This window comes from Chiloscyllium plagiosum, unplaced genomic scaffold (genome assembly GCF_037043375.1).
Source record: "Chiloscyllium plagiosum isolate Xiang-an unplaced genomic scaffold, Cpla_swu_hap1 HiC_scaffold_15, whole genome shotgun sequence".
Lineage (NCBI taxonomy): Eukaryota > Metazoa > Chordata > Chondrichthyes > Orectolobiformes > Hemiscylliidae > Chiloscyllium > Chiloscyllium plagiosum.
This window is the reverse complement of record NW_028270153.1, coordinates 62,012,919-62,040,566: the sequence shown is the minus strand read 5'-3', so window position 1 is coordinate 62,040,566 and position 27,648 is coordinate 62,012,919. Positions and strand designations below refer to the sequence as shown.

At 44.4% G+C, this 27,648-nt stretch overlaps 1 protein-coding gene across 1 annotated transcript in view; it reads left to right on the top strand.

The window, feature by feature from the left end:
* The window catches only part of LOC122560005 (tumor necrosis factor receptor superfamily member 5-like), a 70,195-nt gene extending 42,847 nt beyond the window's left edge, over positions 1-27,348 (top strand). Inside the window, exons 4-9 of the mRNA XM_043710156.2 lie at positions 5,783-5,926; positions 7,408-7,504; positions 15,024-15,085; positions 16,528-16,626; positions 18,657-18,694; positions 19,290-27,348. Of these exons, the coding sequence (XP_043566091.2) occupies positions 5,783-5,926; positions 7,408-7,504; positions 15,024-15,085; positions 16,528-16,626; positions 18,657-18,694; positions 19,290-19,523 (674 nt within the window). The 3' untranslated portion in view covers positions 19,524-27,348. The remainder of the gene's footprint in view (positions 1-5,782; positions 5,927-7,407; positions 7,505-15,023; positions 15,086-16,527; positions 16,627-18,656; positions 18,695-19,289) is intronic.
* The last annotated feature ends 300 nt before the right edge of the window (positions 27,349-27,648 follow it).

The window sequence follows — 27,648 nt, the reverse complement described above, 5'->3', positions numbered from 1 at the left end:
ACTGGAGGATAGCAAATGTGGTTCCCTTGTTCAAGAAGGGGAGTAGGGATAACCCTAGTAACTATAGGCCGGTGAGTCTCACTTCTGTTGTGGGCAAAGTCTTAGAGAGAATTGTAAGGGATAGGATTTATGAACATCTGGATAGGAATAATGTGATCAAGGATAGTCAGCATGGTTTTGTGAAGGGCAGGTCGTGCCTCACAAACCTTACTGAATTCTTTGAGAAGGTGACTAAGGAGGTAGACGAGGGTAAAGCGGTAGATGTGGTGTATATGGATTTTAGTAAGGCGTTTGATAAGGTTCCCCATGGTAGGCTACTGCAAAAAATATGGAGGTATGGCATTGAGGGTGAGTTGGAGGTTTGGGGGGATTAGGAATTGGCTGGCTGGAAGAAGACAGAGGGTAGTAGTTGATGGTAAAGGTTCATCTTGGAGTGCCGTCACTAGCGGTGTTCCGCAAGGATCTGTTTTGGGACCATTGCTGTTTGTCATTTTTATAAATGACCTGGAGGAGGGGCTAGAAGGTTGGATGAGCAAGTTTGCGGATGATACGAAAGTTGGTGGAGTTGTTGACAGTGAGGAAGGATGTGGCAGGTTACAGCAGGATATAGATAAGTTGCAGAACTGGGCAGAAAGGTGGCAAATGGAGTTCAATGTAGGTAAGTGTGAGGTGATTCACTTTGGTAAGAGTAACAAAAAGATGGGGTACTGGGCTAGTGGTCAGATACTTGGTAGTGTGGATGAGCAGAGGGATCTTGGTGTCCATGTACACAGATCTCTGAAAGTTGCCACCCAGGTAAATAGTGCGGTAATTAAGGCATATGGCGTACTGGCTTTTATTGGTAGAGGAATTGAGTTCCGGATCCTGAGGTCATGTTGCAGTTGTATAAGACTCTGGTGCGGCCGCATCTGGAGTATTGTGTGCAGTTTTGGTCGCCATACTATAGGAAGGATGTGGAGGCACTGGAATGGGTGCAGAGGAGGTTTACCAGGATGTTGCCTGGTATGGTAGAAAGATCGTATGAGGAAAGGCTGAGGCACTTGGGGCTGTTTTATTTGGAGAAAAGAAGGTTTAGGGGTGACTTGATAGAGGTGTACAAGATGATCAGGGGTTTAGATAGGGTTGACCATGAGAACCTTTTTCCACGTATGGAGTCAGCTATTACGAGGGGGCATAGCTTTAAATTAAGGGGTGGTAGGTATAGGACAGATGTTAGGGGTAGATTCTTTACTCAGCGAGTCGTGAGTTCATGGAATGCCCTGCCAGTAGCAGTGGTGGACTCTCCCTCTTTATGGGCATTTAAACGGTCATTGGATAGGCATATGGAGGATAGTGGGCTAGTGTAGGTTAGGTGGGCTTGGATCGGCGCAACATCGAGGGCCAAAGGGCCTGTACTGCGCTGTATTTTTCTATGTTCTATGTTCTAGACCCTCTGACAGTGCAGCACTCCCTCTGTACAGACCCTCTGACAGTGCAGCTCTCTTTCTATACAGACCCTCTGACAGTGGAGCGCTCCCTCTGTACTGACTCTGACAGTGCAGAACTCCCTCAGTACTGACCCTCTGACAGTGCAGCACTTCCTCAGTACTGACCCTCTGACAGTGTAGCACTCCCTCAGTACTGACCCTATGACAGTGTAGCACTCCCTCTGTACTGACTCTCTGACAGTGTAGCACTCCCTCAGTACTGACTCTCTGACAGTGCAGCTCTCCCTTGGTACTCACCCTCTGACAGTGCAGCGCTCCCTCAATACTGACCCTCTGACAGTGCAGCGCTCCCTCAATACTGACCCTCTGACAGTGCAGCACTCCCTCTGTACTGACCCTTTGACAGTGCAGCACTCCCTCTGTTCCAGAATTCTGACAGTGCAGCACTCCCTCAGTACTGACCCTCTGACAATGCAGCACTCCCTCTGTACTGAACCTCTGACAGTGCAGCACTCTCTCTGTACTGACCCTCTCTCAGTACTGACCCTCTGACAGTGCAGCACTCCTTCTGTACTGACCCTTTGACAGTGCAGCACTCCTTCCGTACTGACCCTCTGACAGTGGTGCAGCACTCCTTCCGTACTGACCCTCTGACAGTGGTGCAGCACTCCTTCCGTACTGACCCTCTGACAGTGGTGCAGCACTCCTTCCGTACTGACCCTCTGACAGTGGTGCAGCACTCCTTCCGTACTGACCCTCTGACAGTGCAGCACTCCTTCTGTACTGACCCTCTGACAGTGGTGCAGCACTCCTTCCGTACTGACCCTCTGACAGTGGTGTAGCTCTCCTTCCATACTGACCCTCTGACAGTGGTGCAGCACTCCTTCCGTACTGACCCTCTGACAGTGCAGCTCTCCTTCTGTACTGACAATCTATCAGTGCAGCACTCCCTCAGTACCGACCCTCCGCCAGTGTGGCGCTCCCAGCCTGTGATCCTTTTGTTGGGAGTTGATTTACCTGTGGAATCACAGTATGTTGAACTTTGACCCTACCCCTCTCCCCAGCGTGAAATGTATCGGGTGGGAATTTCTGATATTGCATTGGGATGGAGGGGTTTGCTAAGTGAAAGCCCTAGCCTTGAACCTGAAGTAATTGAGTTGTCAGCTTTGGCCACAGGGAGCAATGTTACATCTTCATAGTGACCTGCTGTTTCAGCAAGGTGAATAGGGAAATTTTAACAATGATTGCCATTGGTTTGCGCCGTACAAGTGATTAAACACTGGACACATGTGAACTCACCGTATGAGAGACATAGATACCCTAACGCACTGTTCTTCAAAGGCTTGCAGCAGGAACCAGCTCCTACCAGTTCTCCATGCTTGTAACTGATGGGCTGAAGAAATAATCCCATTAGAGCTTGAGTGATAATAAGCCTCGATCTTTCCTGTAGTCAACAGAAACCCTAATTGCATTCTTGTTCCACTCTATTTTGTGGATTCACGTTTTGATGTAGAGGAAGAAAATGCACTCTGTCAGCTCAGAGTGGAACAGGTAGTCAGTAGATGCAGGGGATTTGAGACCATTGTGTCATCAGATCTCCAGTCATAGTGCATCACTCATCACCTTCCAGTCAGCCTTTATGCGGAATGATGTTCCATCCACAGCGACTGGGAGTTTTGTTTCAACATTCAAATGGCTGCAGGTGGAAATCCCCACCAGCCTGTGCTCTCACTTACCCCTTTCACATGGAGAATGGGGGACTGACAGCACATCGGTCTCTCTGAGGGGTGGAGGGGGAGGGGGAGCACTGACCCACACAACTTGTATGAAAGTGGACTCAGTTTGTTTCAAGGAGAAAGTGAGGAGTGTAGATACTGGAGATCAGAGTCAAAAGGTGTGATGCTGAAAAAGTACGGCAGGTCAATCAGCATCCGAGGAGCAGGAGACAATGTTCCTGATGAAGAGCTTATGCCCGAAATGTTGACTCTCCTGCTCCTTGGATGCTGCCTGACCGGCTATGCTTTTCCAGCACTACACGTTTAACTTAATTTGTTTCAAGTCCATTTCTGAGGGCAAATGTGGGTTTCTTGTAAGAGGTGACATGGAGCTCTGTGATGTCTGGAAGCCTTTTCTCAGGTTCAATGTTTGAAGTTGAGTTGGAGATCTGCCCCACTCTGGAGAGTTAACTCTGTCCCCGCTTTCGTTTTTGCTGCAGTCCACCTGTCCGACTGAGCATTTCCTCATTGGAGCTGTGTTCGCCCAAGGCCCTGGTCAACCTTTATTTCACAGCCAAACAGATGATGTTTATCCCTTTCTTGTTTGTGGGAGCTTGATGTTTGCAAATTGGCTTGTGTGATGCCTACATTAGGAGAAAGTGAGGACTGCAGATGCTGGAGATCAGAGCTGAAAATGTGTTGCTGGAAAAGCGCAGCAGGTCAGGCAGCATCCAAGGAACAGGAGAATCGATGTTTCGGGCATGAGCCCTTCTTCAGGAATATTTTAAGAGTGCTATGCTCACTATAAACCACCATGGAATGTTTTGCGGCTATATATAAACTATTCTGTAATTACCAGTTATCATTTTCTTTGTTCATACCCAGCAGAGCCCATGAAACTATGATGAATAGAAACCTTTGTTAGCCCCCGAACAAGATCCGTAAATTGAGCAAAAAGCAGGAACTGAATCGAGAACTCTCTGACCTTTTTGTAACTTAGCTTTTACACCAAGACTGTTTACTTCCGCCTCTGTAATGTTGGCCTTTCCCACCTTAGCCTCCTGGTGCTTTTTGTTGGTTCTGGTCTCAATGTAAATCTTTATTTCCTCCTCCTTTCTACCATTACACCAGACAGCTAGCAAAACAAACTGGGAATGGACGTTCCCTGGATATGCATGACCCTCACACTAGCCAGACAACAGGGACGCGTTAAAATCCTCAACTTTCCGAGCTGCAGACAAGGATATTCTTGCTGGCATCTGAGTATCAAAAAAATGCAATCAATAAACTGGGGCAGTTTTCAAAGAAGGATGCGAAAATGAAATAATGACACTTGGAACTCAACTAAGTCTAAGGATGAGCTCTGTCCAAAATGGGCTCTGAACTAGTTTTACTGTACCAAGGGTTAAAGTTTGAAGAGAAGTTTTTAACAACTTTGAAGAATTTCCCAAAGTGCAACAGTACAGAGTGGTGGATTGTGGGTCTTGACCATAGTTTGTCTTATGATGCACATTTTGCTTTGGTTTTGTTGCGACAGGCAGTTGCCATTTTTGAAATCAGTTGATCCACCCTAATGGATGGGTTAAAAGGCAAATAGTCCCGCAAAGAAAGCTTTTTCTGAACTATGTGAATAATGGAGGAACGCTATGACTGGTCACTCAGTGAGGGGCCCCAATTCGAATCTGGGTGAGGAGGGAGGAACGCCCTCCCTTTCTTTATTCAACCCCACTGTCTACTGGTTTCAACAAGGTTAACTTCATGCAAAGGATCCCTTGCCCCATGGATACCTTTCCCAATTTGAATATATTTATGTTTTAAAAGAGTTTACTTGAATCAGGTTTACGTGAGTGTATTAGTTGCTGAAATAAATGCAACATACAAACACAGATTAGAACTAAGGACTGAAAAGGTAAAAGATGTTCAGAGAGAGCGTTCAGAAGAGATTTACCAGAATGTTGCTAGAAATGGAGGTTTGAGCTATAAGGAGAGCATGGATAGGCTGGGACATCTTTTGCTGCTGTGTAGGAAGTTGAGAGGTGACTTTATTAAGGTTTATAAAGTCATGAATCATATAGATAAAGTATCTTTTTCTAGGGTGCGGCATTTCAAGACTAGGGGTCATATTTTTAAGCTGAGAGGGGAAAGATTTTAAAAAAGACATGAGGAGCAGTAATTTTTACAGCGAGCGGTTGGTGTGTGGAACGAACTGCCAGAGCAAGTGTGAATGTGGATACAGTTACAACATTTAAAAGACATTTGGATAAGTGCATGAATGGGAAGGGTTTGGAGGGATATTGGCCAAGTGCAGGCATGTGGGACTAGTTTAGTTTGAGATTATGGTCAGCATGGATTGGTTGGACTGAAGGGTCTGTTTCTGTGCTCCATGACTCTATGACACACAAAGAGGTAAATGTGGGAGGACAGTTTGGTCAGTGTGGGAATTTACTGCTGGTGTACAATGGTGACACAATGTCCACCTCTTCCTCACTCTCTGCCCTGGTACAGCAGCACAGGCACAGTTTTAAATGTTCAAATGGTAAACGATTGTTGTCTGATGGTGAAGTGAGAGGGAATGATGAATGGATCTAGTTAGATGTTCCGTGCTGAAGAACTAATGTCTGCACTTTTCTTTTTTTTTAGGAGGTTTTGAAATTGTGAAAACTGGTGACCAGCTGAGCGATGTGGAGTGTCTATGTAAACAGGGGATGCATTGTCCTAATAAAGACTGTGAGATCTGTCACTCTGATACTGCATGTCATCCTGGTGAAGGAGTCACAATTCCAGGTGAGATGCCAGTATGCCAGTGTTGGAGCACGGATGAAATGGCTTTCAGTTCTGCTGAAGGCCTTTTGGAATTGGGGAGCTATTATGAAGCAATTCAACTTGCACCATCAGGGCAGTTACTGATGGGGAGTCATACTGTGTGGAAAGAGCACATCTGATCAATCCATGCAGTACCAGGCTTCAGTTTTACTTCCTGGCGTGTTGACCTTAATGTGGCAGAGAATGGGATATTCCCGATGCTTGCAGTTATATTGTAAACCTGTCGCTGAGCAAGGTATTGAACAGAAGCGAGTCCTACTGCACCTTAGGCTTCAGCCTCAGTTATTGAGCGCCATGAACAGAGGCAGCAATGAGGCGCTTTCAGCCAGTGCGGCCCAGGGAATGTGTCAATTAAAGTCGGAGCTCATCGGCTCTCGGGTAACACACTTCACAGCTCAATCACATCACAACCTTAGGGAGGAAATCTTCACAGTCAAATCCCAGGATGTTTCCATCTAACTGGGTGTGGAATTGGGATCCAAAAGGAGGTTTGTTCATGCTGTTATTGAGGCTTAGAATATAAGGCAATGCCATCCATTTGGATTTCTTCCTCCTGCGTACTTAAGGGCGATGCCTCTTGTGAGACAGCTCCCCAGGCGGCAGAAGTGTAAGCCTGGGTTATGGTACGCTATTCAGTGGTGGGGAGCATCACAGTTCGTCCTTTCTTGATTGGGAATTGTAACTGTCTCCACCTGCCGCCTCTCCATCCAACACCACTCTCCCCCTCCCCCACCTAACCCCCTCCTTGCCTCTCTCTCCCAAGCCATTAATACCAGCCTTCACTTTGCTGTCACTGGAACAGTACAGGCCAGGCCTGCTTTACCTGGTGCATCCACTCACTACAGTCAATGTGTAACTGATTATTTTTACAAATCAGAAACCCTCTGACATAAAATGAGAAAGCTTGATCCCTTTTTTTGATCAATATCAGACTTTGGGTGAATTTTTTTTTCTTGAATAAATTATTTTCAGTATCGGTAATTTAGGCCAGGAGAAGCTGTTTTCATTGACAGGAGAGTCACTAACTCCAGGACACAGTTATAGGATGCGTGGCTAAGTAAGCAGGATTGAGCTGAGTAGTTCCATGTTGAATTGCTATATCCCGGAAAAGAGCGATGGAAGTATGTGCAGTTGGAACTTTCGAAAGGAAATTGGCTACAGACTTGAAAAGGAAATAAAATACTTGCAGGGTGATGGGACAGAGCAGGAACTAACTGTTCCAATGAGCTACAATAGGTGGATTGAGTTGAATGCTCTTTTGTTGTGCAATAAGTTTCTTTGATTCTATGGATTGTTGGGACCTTCTACATTTCTGACGCTCGTTGCTCTTTGCACTCCAAGGCTCCATTTGAAACCCTTCAGCTAGCAAGCAGCAAGTTAGCTGTAGTGATGGGTTGCTGGCGAATTTGTAACGGTGTCATTCTCTCCCACCCCTGGCCCAGGTGACCGAAAATTTCAGGAAACAATTTGCGAGGATTGCAAAAATGGATTCTATTCAAATGTGACGTCTTTCACGGAGCCTTGTAAGAAGTGGATGGAGTAAGTACCTGGATTGATTAGAACAAGCTTTCTGAATGCCCTTTTTGGAAGAGAAAGTGCCTGTCGTAGATGGTCCAACACTTGCCTCCTCGAACTGCTAGATATCGTGGTCATTTGAATAGAAATCTAGCTTTAATAATGGTCTGCAGGGTATATCTAACTGCAATTGGACATGTCCGTGCAGGTTTCATCATAGAGTCATACAACATGGAAGCAGACCCTTCGGTCCAACTAGTCCATGCTGACCAAGTTCCCAAACTAAACTCGTCCCACTTGCCTGCTTTTGGCCCATATCTTGCCCCTTCCTATTCATGCACTTATTCAAATGTCTTTTAATTGTTGTTACTGTATCTACATCCACCACGTCCTCTGACAGTTCATTCCACACATGAACCTCTGTTTAAAAAGAATTGCTCTTCACGTCCCCTTTCAATCTTTCACCTTAAAGATCTGCCCTATGGTTTTGAACTTGCCCACGCTAGGGAATGGACTCTTGCTATTCACCCTATCCATGCCCCTCGTGATTTTATAAATCTCCTATGCTCCAGTGAATGAAGTCCCAGCCAATCCAACCTATTGTTATAACTCAAACCCTCCAGTCTTGGCATAATCCTGGTAAACTTATACTGAACCCTCTCCAATTTAATAATATCCTCCCTGTAGCAGGGCATTCAGAACTGGACACAGTACTCCACAAGGAGCCGCACCACATCCTGTGCAACCTCAATCTGATTTCTCAACTCCAAAATTGAAGGGTCTGAGCAATGAAGGCAAGTGTGCTAAATGCCTTCTTAACCACCCCCTGTCTACCTGTGACACAAATTTCAAGGAATTATGAATGGGAACCCCCAGGTCTCTCTGTTTTACAGCACTACCTCGGGCCCGACCATTAATTGTATAAGTCCTGCCCTTGTTTGTTTGACTAAAATGCAATACCTTGCATTTATCCAAATGAAACTCCATCTGCCACTCCTTAGCTCATTGGCCCAATTGATTAAGATCTCTTTGCAGTCTTTAGGTAGCCTCCTTCACTGTCCACTGTGCTACCAATTTTTGTCATCCACAAACCTACTAATGTGCCTTCCACATTCTCATCCAAATAGTTCATCTAAAGGACAAACAAAAGCTGACTCAGTGTCGAGCTGTGTAGAACACTGCTGGTCCCAGGCTTCCCGTCAGGAAAACGATCCTTCACCACTGCCCTCTGTCTCCTTCCATGAAGGAGGTCTATGGGTCATGGCTATGGCTTTGGGATAGATAGATTCTAAGAAAATGAATGAATATGGGGATCAGGCAGCAAGGTGGGGTTGAGGTGAAAGGTCAGCCATGATCTTATTGAATGGCAGAGTAGTGGGCCGAATAAGATCCTGTATCCAGCTCCTGTATCTTATGGGATGACATGTTTTATTGCCCTTTTTTCTCAAATGAGATTTTTTTTTTAACTGACAATCAAAGTTTGCAATTTCTTTTATAATGTGTGTGAAGTTTCACCTGAATTGCTGACAGCCATGTGCTGGAGCGTAACTTATTAATTCCTGGAGAGTTGATGACTATGTAATGGGATTAGTTACTGTGGCCTGGTACCTAGCTATGAACCAAAGCAGTGGGTGTTAATAGCTTACAACTGGGACATTGTATTGTCAAATGTGACATATTGGTCATTGCTGGTTAAGAGTAGATTCTGCAACCATAAACCCCATTTGAATGGACAGTAATGATGGGTAGAGTCAAGAGTGTGGTGTTCTAAAAGTGCAGCAGGTCAGGCAGCATCCGAGGAGCAGGAAAATCGACGTTTCGGGCAAAAGCCCTTCATCAGGAATGAGGCTGGGAGCATCGGGGGTGGAGAGATAAATGGGAGGGGGGTGGGGTTGGGGGAAAGATAGCTGAGAGGGCACTATGTGGATGGAGGTGAGGGTAAAGGTGTAGGTCGGAGGGGAGTGTGGTGCAGATAGGTGGGAAGGAAGATGGACAGGTGGGACAGGTCATGAGGATGGTGCTGAGCTGGAAGGTTGTAACTGGGGTGATGTGGGGGGAGGGGAAATGAGGAAACTGATGAAATCCACACTGATGCCATGGGGTTGGAGAGTCCTGAAGCGGAAGATGAGGCGTTCTTCTTCCTGGTGTCTGGTGGTAAGGGCGTGTCGATGGAGGAGGCCCAGGATCTGCATGTCTTCGGCAGAATGGGAGGGGGAGTTGAAGTGTTCGGCCACAGGGTGGTGGAGTTCTGGAGATGTCACCTACAAAGGGATCCTACCACTAGAGATATATTTCCCTCCCCCAACCCGATCCACTTTTCATAAAGACTGTTCCCTCCGTGACTCCCTTGTCAGGTCCACGCGCGCCACCAACTCGCCCTCCCTTCCTGGCACCTTCCCCTGCTACTGCAGGAATTGCAAAACCTGCGCCCATGCTCCCCCCTCACTCCGTCCAAGGTCCCAAAGGACCGTTCCACATTTATCAAAGTTTCACCTGCACTTCCACACATGTCATTTATTGTATCCGTTGCTCCCGATGCAGTCTCCTGTACATTCAGGAGAGAGGGCGCCTATGCGCAGAGCGCTTCAGAGAACATCTCCGGGACTCCCACACCAACCAACTCCACTGCCCCTTGGCCGAACACTTCAACTCCCCCCTCCAAGGACATGCAGGTCCTGGGCCTCCTCCATCGCCACTCCCTTTACCGCCTGACACCTGGAGGAAGAACGCTTCATCTTCCGCCTCAGGACCCTCCAGCCCCATGGCATCAATATGCATTTCACCAGTTTCCTCATCCCACCCCCACCCCCACCACCTTACCCCGTTCCAACCTTCCAGCTCAGCACTGTCCTCATGACCTGTCTTACCTGTCTATCTTCCTTCCCACCTCTCCGCTCCACCCTCCCCTCCGACCTATCACCTTTGCCCCCACCTCCATCCATCTACTGCACTCTCAGCTACTTTCTCCCCAGTCCCATCCCCTCCCATATATCTCTCCATCCCCGGGGCTCCCAGCCTCATTCCTGGTGAAGAGATTTTGCCTGAAATGTCAATTTTCCTGCTCCTCGGACGCTGCCTGACCTGTTGGGCTTTTCCAGCACCACAGCCTTGACTCTAATCTCCAGCATCTGCAGTACTCACTTTTGCCGAGTAGTGATGGGGTAATGGAGTTAACAGCTGAATTTAGAAAGGGAGAGGGAATAGGATTTCTCTTTCTATTACTTTGTTCAATGTATGTTTTAAAGTTTGCTGACGCAGCCATTATAATTTTGGTTGAAAATGTGTTGCTGGAAAAGCGCAGCAGGTCAGGCAGCATCCAAGGAGCAGGAGAATCAAAGTTTCGGGCATGAGCCCTTCTTCAGGATAATTTGTGCAATTATAATTTTTGTGTCCACCAGCCATGATAATTTGTTCTTCTGGTCTTGCTCCCTCTGCTGGATAGAAAATGCATGGCACATGACCTGAAAGGGAGCCAAAGGTAGAATGGTCTGTGATCCTGATGTTGGTCCACACTGACCCTCCAAAGAGCTTCCCAGCCACTGCCCCCAAGCATAACCTTGCATTTCCCATGGCTAACCCACCTAGCCTGAACCTCCGTGGACACTGTAGACGATTTAGCATGGCCAATCCAACTAACCTGCACATCTTTGGACTGTGGGAGGAAACCCACACAGACACAAGGAGAATTGATACTGGAACATGCTTTTCTTTGCTTAATTGTTCTGGCTTATAGTACTGAGTGATCTAGACTGAGTGTTTGTGTATGCGTAATGATGCACATGTACATGTGAATGTATGTATGTCTGCATGCGCACTTGTGTAAATGTGCATGTGCTTATGTGCATGTGTCTATAAATTAGTGTGTGCCATTGATAGGGTGGGTATTCAGAATTTTTTTCACAGGTTAGGGAATGTCAAATACTAGGGGGCATAGATTTAAGGTGAGAGGGGGAAAATTTAAAGGAGATATGCAAGGCAAGTTTTTTTTATACACATGGTGGTAGGTTCTATGTGTTATACGTATATGTGTGTCTGTGTGTGGACTGTATAGTGTTTTACAGGTACATGTCATATTGTAAAATCGTGCAGCATTATTGATTATTGATTTACTTTAAAGTAAGCTATATTTGTTAATGCTTTTTAAAATCTGGAACAAGCCAGGAATCCCTGAATGTGGTGTGTGTTCTAGTGTGTATTATGTGTGTGTGTGTGTGTGTGTGTGTATATATGGATGTATATGTGTTTATATGCCTGTGTGTGCATGTTCAGATGTTTAAATATACATGTTCATATATTAATTTATACATTTGTGTTTGACTGTCTATATGTGTGTGTTGGAGTTTGTGGGGGGGGGGGTGCAAAAATGTGGCACGCGTTGTTTGTTTATCTTATTGTAAAATCCTGCAGGGTTATCACTTGTTAAATTAGAATCAGCTGTATTAGTTAATGATTTTAAGGTATGGAACAAATTCTTACATGAACTAACAGTAGACACCTTGTAATAGTGTTATTGCCAAGGTCTGCAGGAATAGAGAAGCAAAATCGGTCCCAGGCTAACAATGTACAGAAACTTAGTTAAAATCATTACCTTTTCTTAAAGATAAAAACCAGACAACACCAGGTTATAGTCCAGCAGGTTTATTTGGAAGCACTTTATTTATTTGGAAATCATGTCTACCATCGATACCACGAGTGCTTCCAAATAAACCTGTTGGACTATAACCTGGTGTTTTATGATTTTTAACTTTGTTCACCGCAGTCCAACACCAGCACCTCCAAATCATCATCTTAAAGTAGTATTTTTGGCAGTTGCTCTTTGCTGCCACTGTCAGGCCAATGCTAGTAAACACGATCCCACCATCTCCTCTTAAAATTGTTTACTGATAACAAGGTGTGACAATCTCACCTGAACATAGAACATAGAAAAGTGTTGCTAAGAAACTTGGATGTCTCAATGAATTTCTGCTGTGCGTATCACACAATCAAAACGTACCAGCAGTCCCAAAAATGTGACTGTGCGCAAGTTAATGTGTATAACAAAATATTTCATTATTTTTGTGTGAAACTTTGACTTAAAATCATAATTCTGTAAACCCAATGGCAGCTTCTCTACAATAAACTGTTGAGACTCAAAATCGAAGCATTTTAGCACCCCTTCTGACAGGAGGGTGTAATTACAGTGTAACATGTTTACATAGTCAGTCCCCTATGTAAATGTATCATTGAAGATTTTATAATGGAACGGTGGGCCCAATAGTGACAGAAATCAAAACGTTAGAGGCACACCTTGTAACAGGGTGCACGATTTTTAATATATTCGAGACGGTTGGCTGCAAGAAGTAAGGTACTTGAACAAAGCCTTTGCTGCTTGAACTAAGTGGTTAAATTCAGAATTGTACATTTCAGGCTGACTTTCCAGGAACACTGTTAAACAGGAATATTGTGGATTGGTGCCTTAGGGGTTGGGCAGGGCTTAAAATCGGTGCTGTGATGTGGTTGTGAGATCCTCATCACTTCTGTATGGGCTCAGCTACATGGCTGGGTGGGGTACAGAATTACACAGGGGTACAGAGTTACACCTCAGAGGATCCCCTATCCCACAGCCTCCAGCTTCATAGATGCAGAACCATGCACCACCCAGTACTACCTCTTACCCAAAATTCACAAACCTGACTGCTCCGGTCGACCCGTCATCTCAGCCTGCTCTTGCCTCACGGAACTTATTTCCTCATAACTTGACTCCGTCATGACCCCCTTAGTCCAGGAACTCCCCACTTACATTTGGCACATCACCCATGGCCTCCACTTCTTTCATGACTTTCGGTTCCCCGGCCCCCAATGCCTCATCTTCACCATGGATATTCAGTCCCTATACACTTGCATCTGCCATGACAAAGGCCTCCAAGCCCTTCATTTCTTCCTCTCCTGCTGATCCAACCACAACTTCGCAAACACTTTTCACCATGACCTCAAGTTCACCTGAACCATCTCGGACACCTCCCTCCCTTCTTGAACTGCTCCATCTCCATTTTCGGCAATTCCACCCCAGGTGGCCACCTAATTCAAGGACAGCAGTTTCCCATCCCATGTGATCAGCAATGCCCTCCATGGCATCTCCTCCACTTCCTGCACCTCCGCCCTTGAAAGCCACCACTCCAACTGCAGCAAGGCTAGAAATCCCCTGGTCCTCACCTTCTCCGGATACAGCACATTACCCTCTGCCATTTCCACTACCTACAATTAGACGCCACTGCCAGAGATATATTTCCCTCCCCACTCCTGTCTGCATTCTGTAGAGACCATTTCCTTCGCCATTCCCTCTTTAGGTCCATGCCTCCAACCAACCCACCCTCCACTGCTGGCACCTTCCCTTACCAGCTGAAGAGGTGTAAAACCCGCACCCACGCCTCACCTCCATCCAAGGCCCCAAAGGATCCTTCCACCGGCAGCAGAGATTTTTCTGTACATCCATTCACCTCATCTACTGCATCTGTTGCTCTCGATGTGGTCTCCTCTACATTGGCGAAACAGGACGCCAACTTGCCGAGCATTTCAGAGAACATCTTTGGGACGCACTAAACAACCCCATCGCCCTGTGGCTGACCACTTCAGCTCCACCCTCCCACTCCGCCAAGGACATGGTAGTCCTGGGCCTCCTCCAACGCCAAATCAAATCCACCTGCCAACTGGAGGAAGAATGCCTCATCTTCTGCCTTGAGATCCTTCAACAACACGGGTATCGAGATCGACTTCACTAGTTTCCAAATCTCCTCCCCCCCCCCCCCCCCCCCCCCCCCCACCTCAAATTTGGCACCACCCTCTTGACCTGTCCTACCTGTCCATCCTCCTTCCAACCGATCTACTCCAAACTCTCCACTGACCTATCACAATCACCTCCCACCTGCATCCACCTATTGCCTTCCCAGCTACCTTCCTCCCCGCCCCACCCCCAGTCCCTTGTTTATCTCTCATCCCCATTACCTCCCTGATGAAGGGCTTATTCCCAAAACATCGACTCGCCTACTCTTCAGATGCTGCCTGACCTGCTGTACTTTTCCAGCACCACACTCTCGACACTGATCTCCAGCATCTGCAGTCCTCACTTTCTCCAATTTCTTCTGAACCCTGTAAAGCTTTATAATATCCTTCCTATATAACTGGGTGATCAGAACTGACACAGTCTTCCAGAAGAGGCATCATCAATGTCCTGTAGCACCTGGAGAATGACACATCTTGGAAAGTCCATGGTCTGAGGAAAAGGGAATGGATTTGGAAAGGGAAAAAGTGCTGGCTGCTAAATCTGATCTTGTCCTGTCCAGGTATCCATGTCCGTGTGCTCCTGGCTAGCTATCAAGAGCTTGGCCTGGATATTCCTCCTATCCTGAGCCAACAGTGCTAAGGTCTAGTGTAATTTCACACCTCCCTGTTGATCAAAGATCAATGAAGGGGCAGAGTGAGGATTGATTCTGTCGATTGCAGAGTTTATTCATGATGGGGGGGTGGGAGTTTCTGTTGCTGCTGATGGCCATTTCTTTCTTTACAGCTGTTCATCACTTAGACTGATAGAAATCCGAGCAGGTACTGCATGGAGCGACGTTGAGTGTGGTGAGTAGTCTTCACCATCTGGGCTTTGCTGTGTGGATGACCCCAAATCTCTCAGTTTAAATGAAAATTGTTGAGTAGGTTTGTAAATGGGACCTTCGATATTCAAGCCCTGGGTTTCCAAATGCCCGTCTTTTGTGTGTCAAACTGTGAGGAGCGTAGACCTCTGGGGGGGAAAAAATAGGCCCCCTTATCCCAATCCTAGAATGAGGAGGTTATCCTATGAGGAATGTTTGAGCTCATAGTTTGAGTGATCAAAAGAGTGATCGTATGGAAACCCACGAGATCCTGAGTGGTCTGGATAAGGTGGATGCGGTGTGAATGTTTCCTCTCTTGCAGGAGAGACTGAAACTAGGGGGACACAATTTGAGAATAAGAAATCTCCCTAATCAGACAGAGATGGGGGCAAAGGGGCAAATTTCTTTCTCTTCGTGGTTGTTGGTTTGGGTAATTCTCTTCCCCTGAAAGTAGTGGAGGTTGGGCCACTGATTTGGTTCAAGATGAGTTAGATTTTTGATTGACAGGGGAATCAAAGGGCAGAGGGTGCAGACAGGAAAGTGGTGTTAAGACCACAGTTCAATGAGCCATGATGTTACTGGATGGTGGAGCAAACCCAAAAAGCCAAGGAACTACATCCTAAGTTCCTATTAGGATGTAGTTCCTGGATGAGTGTTGGGAAGATTGATTCTCTGTGTTGATCTGGGACAGATCAGAAAAGGATCTTAAACATTCACTCCCTCCATCAGGTAGGCATGGTAGTGTTGCCTCACCGCACCAGGAGGCTGGGTTCAAACTGGAGTTTGCACATTCTCCCCGTGTCTGCGTGGGTTTCCTCCGGGTGCTCCGGTGTCCTCCCACAGTCCAAAGATGTGCAGGTTAAGTCGATTGGCCATGCTAAATTGCCCATAGTGTTCAGGGATGCGCAGGCAATGTGGGTTGGTGATGGGAAATGCAGGGTTGGGGTAGGGGGACGGGTCCGAGTTGAAAGCATTTCGGAGGATTGGTTTTGACTTGATGGGCAGCATGCTTGCTTCCATACGTTAGGGATTCTGTGATAGTGGCAGCAGCGTGAGCCATCTACAGCATGCACCGCAGCAACTTACTAAGAGCTCTTTCAACTGCTACTCCCATTATCTAGAAGGACAAAGGCAACAGAAACATGGACCACCTCCACCTGCAAATTCCCCCCCCAAACGATTTGCCATCCTCACTTGGAAATATATCGCTGGATCAAATTCTTGGCTGTCCCTTCCTACACCTCTAGACCTATCGGTTTAACAGGAAGGCTTCTTGAGGACTACAAGGAAATGGCTCAAGATCTAATCCAGTGGCCATGTTGGGCTGGGTCCAGCTGGGTTTCTGGTCAATGACATCAATCTGGGAGCATTCAAAATATTGATTTTAAAAAAAAAATTAAATCCATAAACTTTAATCTTTCATTTCAGGTATCCCATACCAGAACAATGAATCCTACAAAGTTGCAATTGGCTTTTTGGCTGTGCTACTTATCTTGTGCATAGCTTTATTCATCTGCAGCAGGTTAGGTAAGTCTTTGGTTTTGACAATTACACTGAATATTGTGGAACTTGATAATAGATTTGGCTTAGCCAGGTATTCAATTAAAAAGCCTTGATATAGATTATCCAAAACATGCTTCAAGCTGCCGGTTAACTAGTTTTATCAATTTTAAGACTGGGTTAGATTTTGGCCTAGACATCTGGAAATTATGAAAAAATTACTCGAAATGTGCTTTAAAATGAAAGCCTGGCCAAATTTTTCACTCTGTCTTAGTGAGAGTCTAAGTCAATATTCCCAAGAAACAGACTTGTGGCTTGATCCTGGTTAATTTAAATTTTTCCAAACTTATTAAAACATTTATACTTACTTGTACTTGACAGTTTGCAAGTCCTTGATTTTCGTTACTGGCATTTATATCACACTTTTGAGGCAACTTCTAAATTGCAAATTCCTGTGCTTGCGTTTACAATGGAAATTGCTTCTATAAGCTTTGTGGGTTACACGACGCCTCAGTGGTTAGCACTGCTGCCTCTCAGTGCCAGGGACCCAGGTTCGATTCTAGCCTTGGGTGACTGTCTGTGTGGAGTTTGCATATTCTCCCTGTGTCTGCGTGGGTTTCCTCCCACAGTCCAAAGATGTGCAGGTCAGGTGAATTGGCCATGTTAAATTGTCCATAGTGTTAGGTGCATTAGTCAGAGGGAAATGGGTCTGGGTGGGTTACCGTTTGGAGGGTCGGTGTGGACTTGTTCAGCTGAAGGGCCTGTTTCCATGCTGGAGGGAATCTAATCTAAATATGATGGTAACCTCCCATCAGTACTGATGCCATTGGTACCTCATTTTTGTTGACCCAACTCCTCACCCTAAAGTGCAGAGATATCTTCTACTCCAACTCACGCATTTGTCAATTTGGATCAAGTTTTAGCTACAAAGCATGTAAAATATTACCTCTCCTAAATGCAGAAAGTAAAAACAGCTTGGGTTGAAATTGCCCCCCGAGTATTATGTAACACTAAAGAGGGAATTGATTCTTTTATAGGAAAATTGTTAGATTTTTTTTCTAGCTCATTTAAGAATCTTGCATTTGAATGCCATGGTCTAAATAAGTCAGATTTGCGTAAAGTCTACTCATCAACAAGTTGTATTTATGTAGCACCTTCTAATGTAGGGAAACATTCCAAACTGCTCGACGGGAGTAGCAACATTATAGCAAGGAGGTACTTATGGGTTGTTGAATCCAGGATTATCCAATTGATGATGGAATTTATCAGCCCGTCAGTTAAAAGGTTGCTTGATGCTGGAAAGACTGTTCAGATAGAATACCTGTCTTCAGTGGAAGACTTCTTTGGGTTACCAAAATAAAGTAAAATTCCCCAGTAACACAAAGTTGTTCGTCCCTCATTTGGACTATCCTGCTCAGCCCCAGGATCAACCTCACTGGCTTGGGAGAGAGACAACACAGTCTGGATATCTCCATTATTGAGGAGGAGTCAAAATGAGGGACTGTATACATTTTGCCTGAGGATCCATAGATTATGGATGACCCGAGGAGGGTTATTCACAGAATCATAGAATCCCTGCAGTGAGGAAACAGGCCATTTGGCCCAACAAGTCCACACCGACCCTCCGAAGAGTAACCCAGACCCATTCCTCTACCCTATGACTCTACATTTCCCCTGACTAATGCACCTAACCTACACACTCCTGAACACCGTGGGCAATTTAGCACGGCCAACCTGCACATCTTTGGATTGTGGGAGGAAACCGGAGTATCCGGAAGAAGCCCACACAAACCTGGGCAGAATGTGCAAACTGCACACAGACAGTTGGCCAAGGCTGGAATCAAACCCAGGTCCTTGGTGCCTGGAGGCATTCTGAAAGTTATTCTGAGACGGCCTGGTACAGAGGAACCACTGTTTCCTCCGGTGGCGTTAATTTAGAACAAGAGAGAATTTGTAAACATGTCAACTCAGGAATAAATCAAAAGGAGAATAATTCAGTCAGTCAGAGAGGTGTCAGGATATTCATATTCCATTAACAGGCATGTCCTTTTCCACAGGTTATCTGGATCAAGTTTTGGGTTTCATTCAAAGAAAGGTCAGTGCCTTCAGTTATTTCTGCCAGGCTCAGAAATGGTTAAGAATGAGCTGGTGCCTCTGCCTCCTCAACAAGCTGAATGTTGCTTACCCCTTGGTGCCTCCAGAGGCAGCAGAGTCGGAGTTCCATTACTTTGAATGACTTGGGTGGAAAACTTGCACACTTCGCCTGTTTGAGTGTATCAGGGGATTTGACCCCCCAAACGGAACAACCCCAAATACTAGATATTTGAGCCCTGGCTGTCCATCCACAACATTCCCAATTTGTTGGAACACGCAGAATCCCAATTCATTCTATGGTATTCCCAATCCATTCCAGAGGGGGGAGGGAGTCTAGCAATTTCGACATGGGATGTTTCCAAGCATTGGAAGGTTCCTGCAATCCTGGTCTGTCCAGGTCGTTTGAGGTGTACACCCCAATCTCCAATGCAGTGGCAAATGGCGGCTGCTACTGTATCAGATGCCCTGCACGGTTGAGTGGTTCCTTGAATGTTGTGGAATCTTCCTGCAATGCTAACTGAGCAGTTTCTGCTTCAGGAGTGGCTCATTGTCTATGTGATGTCTCATGGAGGCCTACTCTTTGTACCTTTTTTCAGAAAAAGAAGCAGGAGGAGACTGACCCTGAGCGTGTTGTCCAGGAAACCCATCCAGGGGATCCAGTTTTCACCCCAGAGATGGAGCAAGGAGGGAGCATCAGTATGCACCTTGCGGTCCAGGAAGTCGGCAAGGACAGCCGCCCCTCGGAGGAGGAAGGGCAGACCCTGCTTAACACATCAGGCAGCTCCTACGATACTGCCAATGGGAATGCAGGGAGAAGATGCTTGGACTGAGAAATAGTAGTAACGTGAATCGGAACCTGAAACCAACAAATCCAGGATTCAAAGACTTGCCCTTGGATCCCTACAGAACTTGCTTCAGGACTGAATACCGTACAACAGTCTCATTCTGTGTTCACAACATTTTTCTCTAAATCCTCCTATTCTTGGCCTGAGTCCATGAGAAGTCACTGGAAAGGTTGCTCATTGGAGCAGTACAACGAGGGATGCCTGTACTGTTATCAGTGACCACTGTACAGATGGATCACTCCTAAAGCAGAAAGGATCGCGACATTTCTTGGCTCTGCCTTTGATGTACGTAACTGGTGAATCTTGCAGAAAGGATACTGCCTTGTTTGACTGAAATTGGGTGCATTTGGCACAAAAAGCTGTCGATGAGTACTCAGTCAAGGGATTTATCAACCCCATCATGGAAGTTTACCTGGTTTGGTTGCGAGGTGGAATACACTTTGGCTTGGGATCTCACAGCCCCCTCACCTCCCAGCAATTTGCTCACATCCATTAACATGGATTGTGGCTGGACAGCTGGCAAAATGTGCCAGGGAATCTTAGATCGCTGAGGCACCAGTGAGTGGTAGGCTGCCGGAGTGGTGGGCTACCAGAGAGGATCCAGTGCAGGACTGCCAGTGCCTGAGAAGGGCTCAGAACTCATGGGGCCACAGAAGTAGAGAACTAAATGGAGGTGTACCCTAACAGGAATAGTCTTCGATGGCAGAAGGCATGAGATTAAATAGATGACAATGATAACAAGAATGTAATCCCAGACTGGGATTTCAGATGGCAGCAAAACCAGCCAAACTTCACCATAGCTCTTCAGAATAATTGGAAACACAATATTTGCTCTTGCTGATTCGAGTGTGCACAGGACAACTCCATAGCTGATTGAGTAATCAGTGACAGCTTGTTTCCATTAGCTTTTATTGAGAATTTTTTCTTGCTGGTTGAGTCAGCAAAATTCCCAGCATTGATGAGTCAGAGCTGATGATATGAGTTGTAAATGCTATGATTATGCAATTGTATCCTGTCTCACTGGAGGGATGCACCAATAGGGTGTACAGTAAATCGAGTGGAATTTGGTGCAGAGGGGAATAGGGCCTCTTACAGCGGTGGACATAGAAAAACATTTCCATGACACTATTTCGAAAAAAGACCTGTGAATTACCTGTGGTTATCTGCTCAATATTTGTCTCTCTATCAATATGACAATAATAGCTAACCTGCTTGTTATCGCACAGGTTTTTTGGGAGTTTGTTGTGTGTAAATTGGCTGCTACATTTCCTACATTATGGCAGTGACTATGGCTGGAGTGTTCCAGCAGTCTAAGCAATGTGAGCTATAAGTTTTGCGAGAATATCAGACAGGAAATCCGGCCAGGGTGATCTCAATGTCTGGAGTTTTTCGCTGTATACCTTATGCTTTTGCCAAGCAATGTGGTGAGTTTCACACTTGGTAGTGGGGAGTTGTCGATTAAGAGGGGTTATTGCTTGTTAGGTTCCTCATTAATGCCACAAATTGCATTATTAGTATTCAGTTTCCTGCCCTCCTAAGCAAGCTAAACTTTGAGAATTCTTGAAATGAAAGTCAGAGCGGGTACCTGGCGACTTGAGCTCATCAATTGAGCTCTGAAGGATCCCCATCACCAGCCACCAATATCACTGGGCACATTCATGGGGTCAGAAGGAACTGTTCTGCGAGGATAGATTTCATTTAAACTGACCCGTTACCAGTATTCTGGCGAATAGATTTGGCTTAGCTGGGAGTGAGCTTTCAGATAATGGCATTTGTACAAGTCTGAAGAGAAAAGTTGAGAATGTGAAGCAAAGTGTCAATTTGAGTAGAATCAAGCAAATGATGTCAGGAAAGGACAGAGAGCTTATTAATTTTAATAGAGCATTAGTGACTCCAGGCATGTCAAGGAAAAATAGCAAGTCGTTCAAACTCAAGTGCTTTACCTAACTGTCTGGACCATTCTTAATAATGTAGATAGATTAATGGCATGGATAGCGATGAATGGTTTTGATCTAATAGCCATGAAAAACTTTTGTGTGACAAGGATTGGGAACAGAATATTTGGAGTATGTGACCTTTTTTTAAGAAAAGATATGCACAATGAAAGAGGTGGTGAGGCATCTCTGATAAGGAAGGATATGGTAGAGGCAACAGGAGAAATTAATTTATCCTGGAAATCAGAATGTAGCATTTGTATGTTAGAATTAAGAAATAATGGGGTTTAGACAACATTGAGTAGTTTATGGATAGTCTAACAGTAATCATATTATTTACAGAGTATAGATTAGGGAATTAGAAGAACATGGAACAAGTCTAATGCAATTTTTATATAAACTGGCAAATTCAATTTATCATTAAGACTTGGAGGATGAGTTCATGGGGCAGCTTGCTGGAACAATGCATTAGAGTTATTGGAGTTAATTAGTAATCTTGTCATGAAGAATCCTCCAGGGAAGAGTGATCATAATCTGAAAGAGTTTCCTATTGAGTTTGAGATTGATGTGATCAAGTACGTAGCTAGGGTCTGCAGCAGTGTCTTAGATGAAGGAACTAAGAATAATGTATGTTCGCTGAAGCTGCAAACTCGACCCAGAAGGAGATGTGAAGAGACTGTGAAAAGATATGGATAGTTTACATGAATGGGCAGGAAGGTAGTCAACTTTGAGAGTGAGAATGAGGAAGCAGAATATTTTTTCAAACGTGAGAAGCTAGTAAATGCATTGTTCAAAAGAATTTGTGGCTTCTAACGTTAAACACAAAGTTAACATGCAGGTAAAGCCTATAATGATTTTGAAAGGAAGGAAGTTTTCGTGGAGTTGTCCAGGAATTTGTTGAAACTACACCTGCAGTGTTGTGGAAAGTTTTAGTCTCGCTGTCTTAGACATGTCTTGGAGAATGTACAACAAATATTGACTGGAATGATCCCTTGGATGAGTGGGCTGTCTTATAAAGTGAGGTTGAGTAGATTAAGATCAGGGGATTTCAGATTGGGAGTAGGCCATTCAGCTCATCAAGTCTGCTGTACCATTCGATAAGATCATGGTTGATGTGTTTGTGACCCCAGATTCATACTCCATCTGCTCTACATAACCCCTGACACTCCTTGTTTATTAAGAATCTGTCTAACTCACCCTTGAATAAATTCAGTGACTTGGTCTCCCCAGCTTTCTGCGGAAGAGAATTCCACAGACTAACTGTCCCGACAGAATGTCTTCTCATTGATCCTCACTCTAATTTCTCTTACCTGGTGTGTGGACCCCTGAGGTCACAGCGTAGCAGCCTCCTGTGAAATCAAAAATCATTTCGAATGGCTCATTCCTGCTTTGACTTGTGTTCTTGTTGAGAGTTTTGCACTAAGTCAGTATAACACTAGTGAATTCTTGGATCATTAAGAAGGTGGATACATTGTTTAGCTGCTAACCTGATCTGTACCTTTAAGACCCTAGCCGAACATCAGATAATTGTACATTTCAGATTGTAGTTCAGCAACAGGCTTTCATAGTCAAAAGAAACAAAGACAGTTTTTAATTTGTATCAACAAAATGATGTCTGGAGGGTAAGTGTGCTCAAGTATGAATTTATGTACTTATTACTAATAAATTTCTTTAGTACTGTTTCATAAGGATGGGAGAAATATGACAAATAATGTACAATCATAATTCTGGTGCAGAAGTGTAGATGTCTGAATCTTTAAGACTACAACAAGTTTCAGGCATAAGCCCTTCTTCAGGAATGAGAATTCCTGAAGAAGGGCTTATGCCCGAAACGTCGATTCTCCTGCTCCTCGGATGCTGCCTGGCCTGCTGTGTTTTTCAGCACCACATTTTTCAACTCTGGTACTCCAGCATCTGCAGTCCTCACTGACAGGTCAAACTGGATTACTATCAAGTGTTTCCTAGACAGCCATCACTCTCCTTTTATATGTCAGGATAAGCTCAAGTCTGTTCTCTGTAAAGGAGGCAAAAAAATTAGAACTGTTTACTTGACTATTTATATAGTTTTTGACAGTTTAATATATTAACCTGTGGTCTGATTTAATGTTCATTGTATTTCTTTGCAAAGTTAGTGCTATGAACCAAACCAAAACCCCACAAAATGTATTAAGAAGATAGTCTAGACTCTAACATTTACTTATTTTAAAAGTTAGTGTTATGTTCCAGGTGCAATTTGACAGTTAAAATATCAGATTTGAAACAAAATACACTTTATTCATACAGTATAGCTAAAATGTAACAAAAGAAAAAATTGGCTTAGTTATAACTCTATTAGGAAACTCTATTAGGAAACTCTATTAGGAAACTCTATTAGGAAACTTAACAGAATAATAGATTATTTAACTACTAAACAGTAACTGTACCAATATAGTAACACCCCATAAAGGTTTCTGCACTTGTTGTTTCTACATTGTGTCCTACAGCTGCACACACATGACATGGGTGCTAAAGAAAATATAGTAACATCCCATAAACACACCCTTGGAAAAAGGCAAGTTCAGAAAACAGATCATTTCACCTGCAATTCCAACAGCAGGAAGAGAATCCCCCAGCGTTTAGCTGTAACCAAGAGAGGAAAGAATAGATTCCACATCTTCAAGACCCCAATAGCAACTGCTTCTGAAAAACGTTTTTTTAAAAAAACTAAAAATCCCTGTTCTGTGGGAGCTTGACCCCACCCATTCAGGCTGCTTCTATTGTTCCAACTTTTAAAAAAAATCCCAAGGCAAGGTGTTTAGTAGCTGTGCTCTAAAACCTTTCTTCAAAAAAAAAGCATCAGAACAAAATATATTTCTTAAAGCCATAGTATTGTCATATTAGCTGGGACAATTTTAACCAAACCCACCCATTGGGCAAGTGGATTTGACTGGATACGAAAATGGCTGCATTACTCAACATTGCAGTCAGTGAAGAGCAATATCAATGGAAAACAAAAATTTCATCTGATCCCATAGCTTTGCTGCCAGGACATTTTAGTAACAATAGCCTTCAGACATGCGGGTGGTTTATATACAGTACACTGACACTACTGGTATCGGTGGGTTCACTTTCAGCACTTGTCATAACTATCCCTCCAACCCCCACCCCTGAGTTGGAAGAAAATAAATGAGGCTGAAGGGAATAAATTTGTAACAGCAAAGCTCACTCATGTTCAGCCAAAAGAATCCACTCCAATGATCAACTGCTTCAAACCCGAATTAATGAAGTAACTGATAATGCTCCTGTTTACTCATAGACATTTATCCATGATTGTTCTTGAATCAAATATTCTTCCATTTGATCCTCCCTCAAGTCCAAAACCTTTAATAATTGTAGTTTTACTTTCTATTATAATTTTAAAGATCCCTAATGACGCATTATGGTTCTAAAGTTATTGCAATCCATTGCTTTTGGACTCCTGGGTAACAACGATAATGCATGTTACAATCACTTGAGAAACTACTCTCAAATTCCAAATCTAATGTTGCTCTTCTTTTCAGTTGTAACTTTGTATCCCTTGCTCTGTTCAATATTCCATGATCTTTGTATGGTACGCTGTGCCTGTTCAGCATGCAAAACAAAACTTTTCACTGTGCTTAGGTACAGGATTTGAGAGGTCCATGCATCAGTCTAATAACAGCAGGGGAGAAGCTGTTCTTAAACCTGGTGGTGCACATATTTAAGCTTTTGTATCTTCTGCCCATAGGAAGAGAGGGGCCTTTGATGATGATGATAGCTGTCTTTTGAAGGCATCGAGAAATAGATGGAGTCAATGGATATTGACTGATACTCAATGGTATTCAATGAAGTCTCAGGAATTACAAAGTTCCAGACTCCCTCCTCCATACACCTCTCCAAAGGATCAAAATTGTTTGGTATTACAGAACTTAAACATCATGAAGTAGAGACACCAAGTTGGAACATTGGCTTGTGTGATGGACTGGGCTGTGTTCACAACTCTGTAGGTTCTTATGGTCCTGGACAGAGCAGTTGCTGTACCAAGCCATGATGCATCCAGACAGAACGCTTTCTATGGTGCATCCATAAAAGTTGGTGACCGTGTTTATGGACATGCCGAATTTCCTTAACTTCCTGAGGAAGAAGAGGTGGTGTTGTACCTTCTTGACTGCGGTGGTCTCGGACAGATTATTGATGATTGTCAGTCTTAGGAACTTGATGCTCTTGGCCATCTTAGACTGTCCAGACTCTCCAGGAATAAATGAGGGGAGAAGGTGGTACAGTGGTAATTATCACTGGACTAGTAATGCGGTGCCAAATACTGCAAGCACAGTGAATCTGAAACAAACAGATAATACTGGGAGAAATGCAGTAGGTTTGGCAGAGAGAAATGAAAGGTAATACTTTGAGATAGTTATGACTTCTCTTCATTACTCTCGGTTGAGACCCCAACTTGGCAGCTGGTGGAATTTCAAATCGATCATTCCAACCGGAGTTGGGGTGAGGGATGATGTCTGGGTAATGTTACTGGCCTAGCAATTCAGAATTTAAGGCTGGGGATATAGGTTCAAATCCCGATGGTGGAATTTGGATTCAGTAAAAGCTGGAATTGGAAGCGAGGCGCATAAATGGTGATTGTGATAAAAGCCCAGCGGGTTCACTAGTGCCCCTTTAGAGAAGGGAATCTGCTGTCCTTACCTGGTCTGATCCGAACATGACTCTAGGTTCTTAACTGCTGTGTGAAATGGCCTGGGAAGCCACTCAGTTCATTGGCACTTAGGCCTGGACTAAAGTGACGCGTATTTCCATAAAAGAATTTTAAAAAAGGGGGTGAACTCTATCACGACATTTACAATGGAATGATGGCCTTGCTCTTACCAAACAGAAGTAACTTGCCTTAAATAATGAGGACCTCCACTGAACAGACTGGTTGCTCTTTGAGTGCTGTCTTTTTTAATAATGTCTGCTCTTTCTGCCAGTGTAGAGGAAACATAGGAAAACCAGTTTGTGACATTAGGAGCAAGAATTGGTTAATCCTCAAGTTTTCTCCTCATTCAATTCAATGCAGCAAGTTAATTTTCCTGTCTTCAAGCCTTATCCAATTTATCAAACTCAGACATTTTGGAGGGAGCTCTGTCTAGATTTCAACGATCCTTTTTTTATATTTCATTTTTCAAAGACCAAGTTCTCACTTTAAAGTTGTGCCCTTGATGTCTGCACAAGACAAAATAGATTCTTAATTTCTCTCCTTGCCATTGCTTACTGCTAATCCAAGCCTGGGACTGAACCTGCTTTGTAGTATCTTCCAGCCAAGAATGACATCCCTTTAATAGACATGTTCAAAATATAGTCAAGATTAGAGTGGTGCTGGAAAAGCACAGCAGGCCAGGTAGCATCTGAGGAGCAGGAAAATTGACCTTTTGGGCAAAAGCCCCGCATTCCTGATGAAGGACTTTTGCCCGAACCATTGATTTTCTTGCTCCTCAGATGCTGCCTGACCTTCAAATAGTATCATCCAAACACATTGTATCTGGTTTCCTGATGAAGGGCTTTTGCCTGAAACGTCGATTTTCCTGCTCCTTGGATGCTGCCTGACCCGCTGTGCTTTTCCAGCACCACTCTAATCTTGACTCTGATCTCCAGCAGTCTGATCTGCAGTCCTCACTTTTGCTAAGCTCAAAATATAATCACCATACTATAGCATGTGAATTGAATGTATAAAGACCTCGGACTCCATCTTACTGGGATCACTTGCAGCATGACAGCTGAGGGAAATGTGTAACAGTTTGTAACCAGATTGTTCAGGCATGCACTGAGACTGTAATCTATGTGGATATCAGGAACTGTAATGACCATCTAATGAAGCTTTCAGTACCATGTTACTCGCCTCTTATTCATATGTTATGAGAGCTAACTGAAGTCTCACTTAGAGTAATAGAGTCATACAACAATGGTCCAACCAGTTGATGCCGACCATAATCCCAAACTAAACTAATTCCACCTGCCTACATTTGGCCCATATCTGTCCAAACATTTCTTATTCATGAACTTATCTAAATGTATTTTAAATGTTGTAACTGAACCTGTACCCATCACATCCTCTGGAAGTTCATTCCACACATGAACTACTCTCTGTTTAAAAAAAAATACCCCTCATGTCTTTTTAGAATCTTCCATCT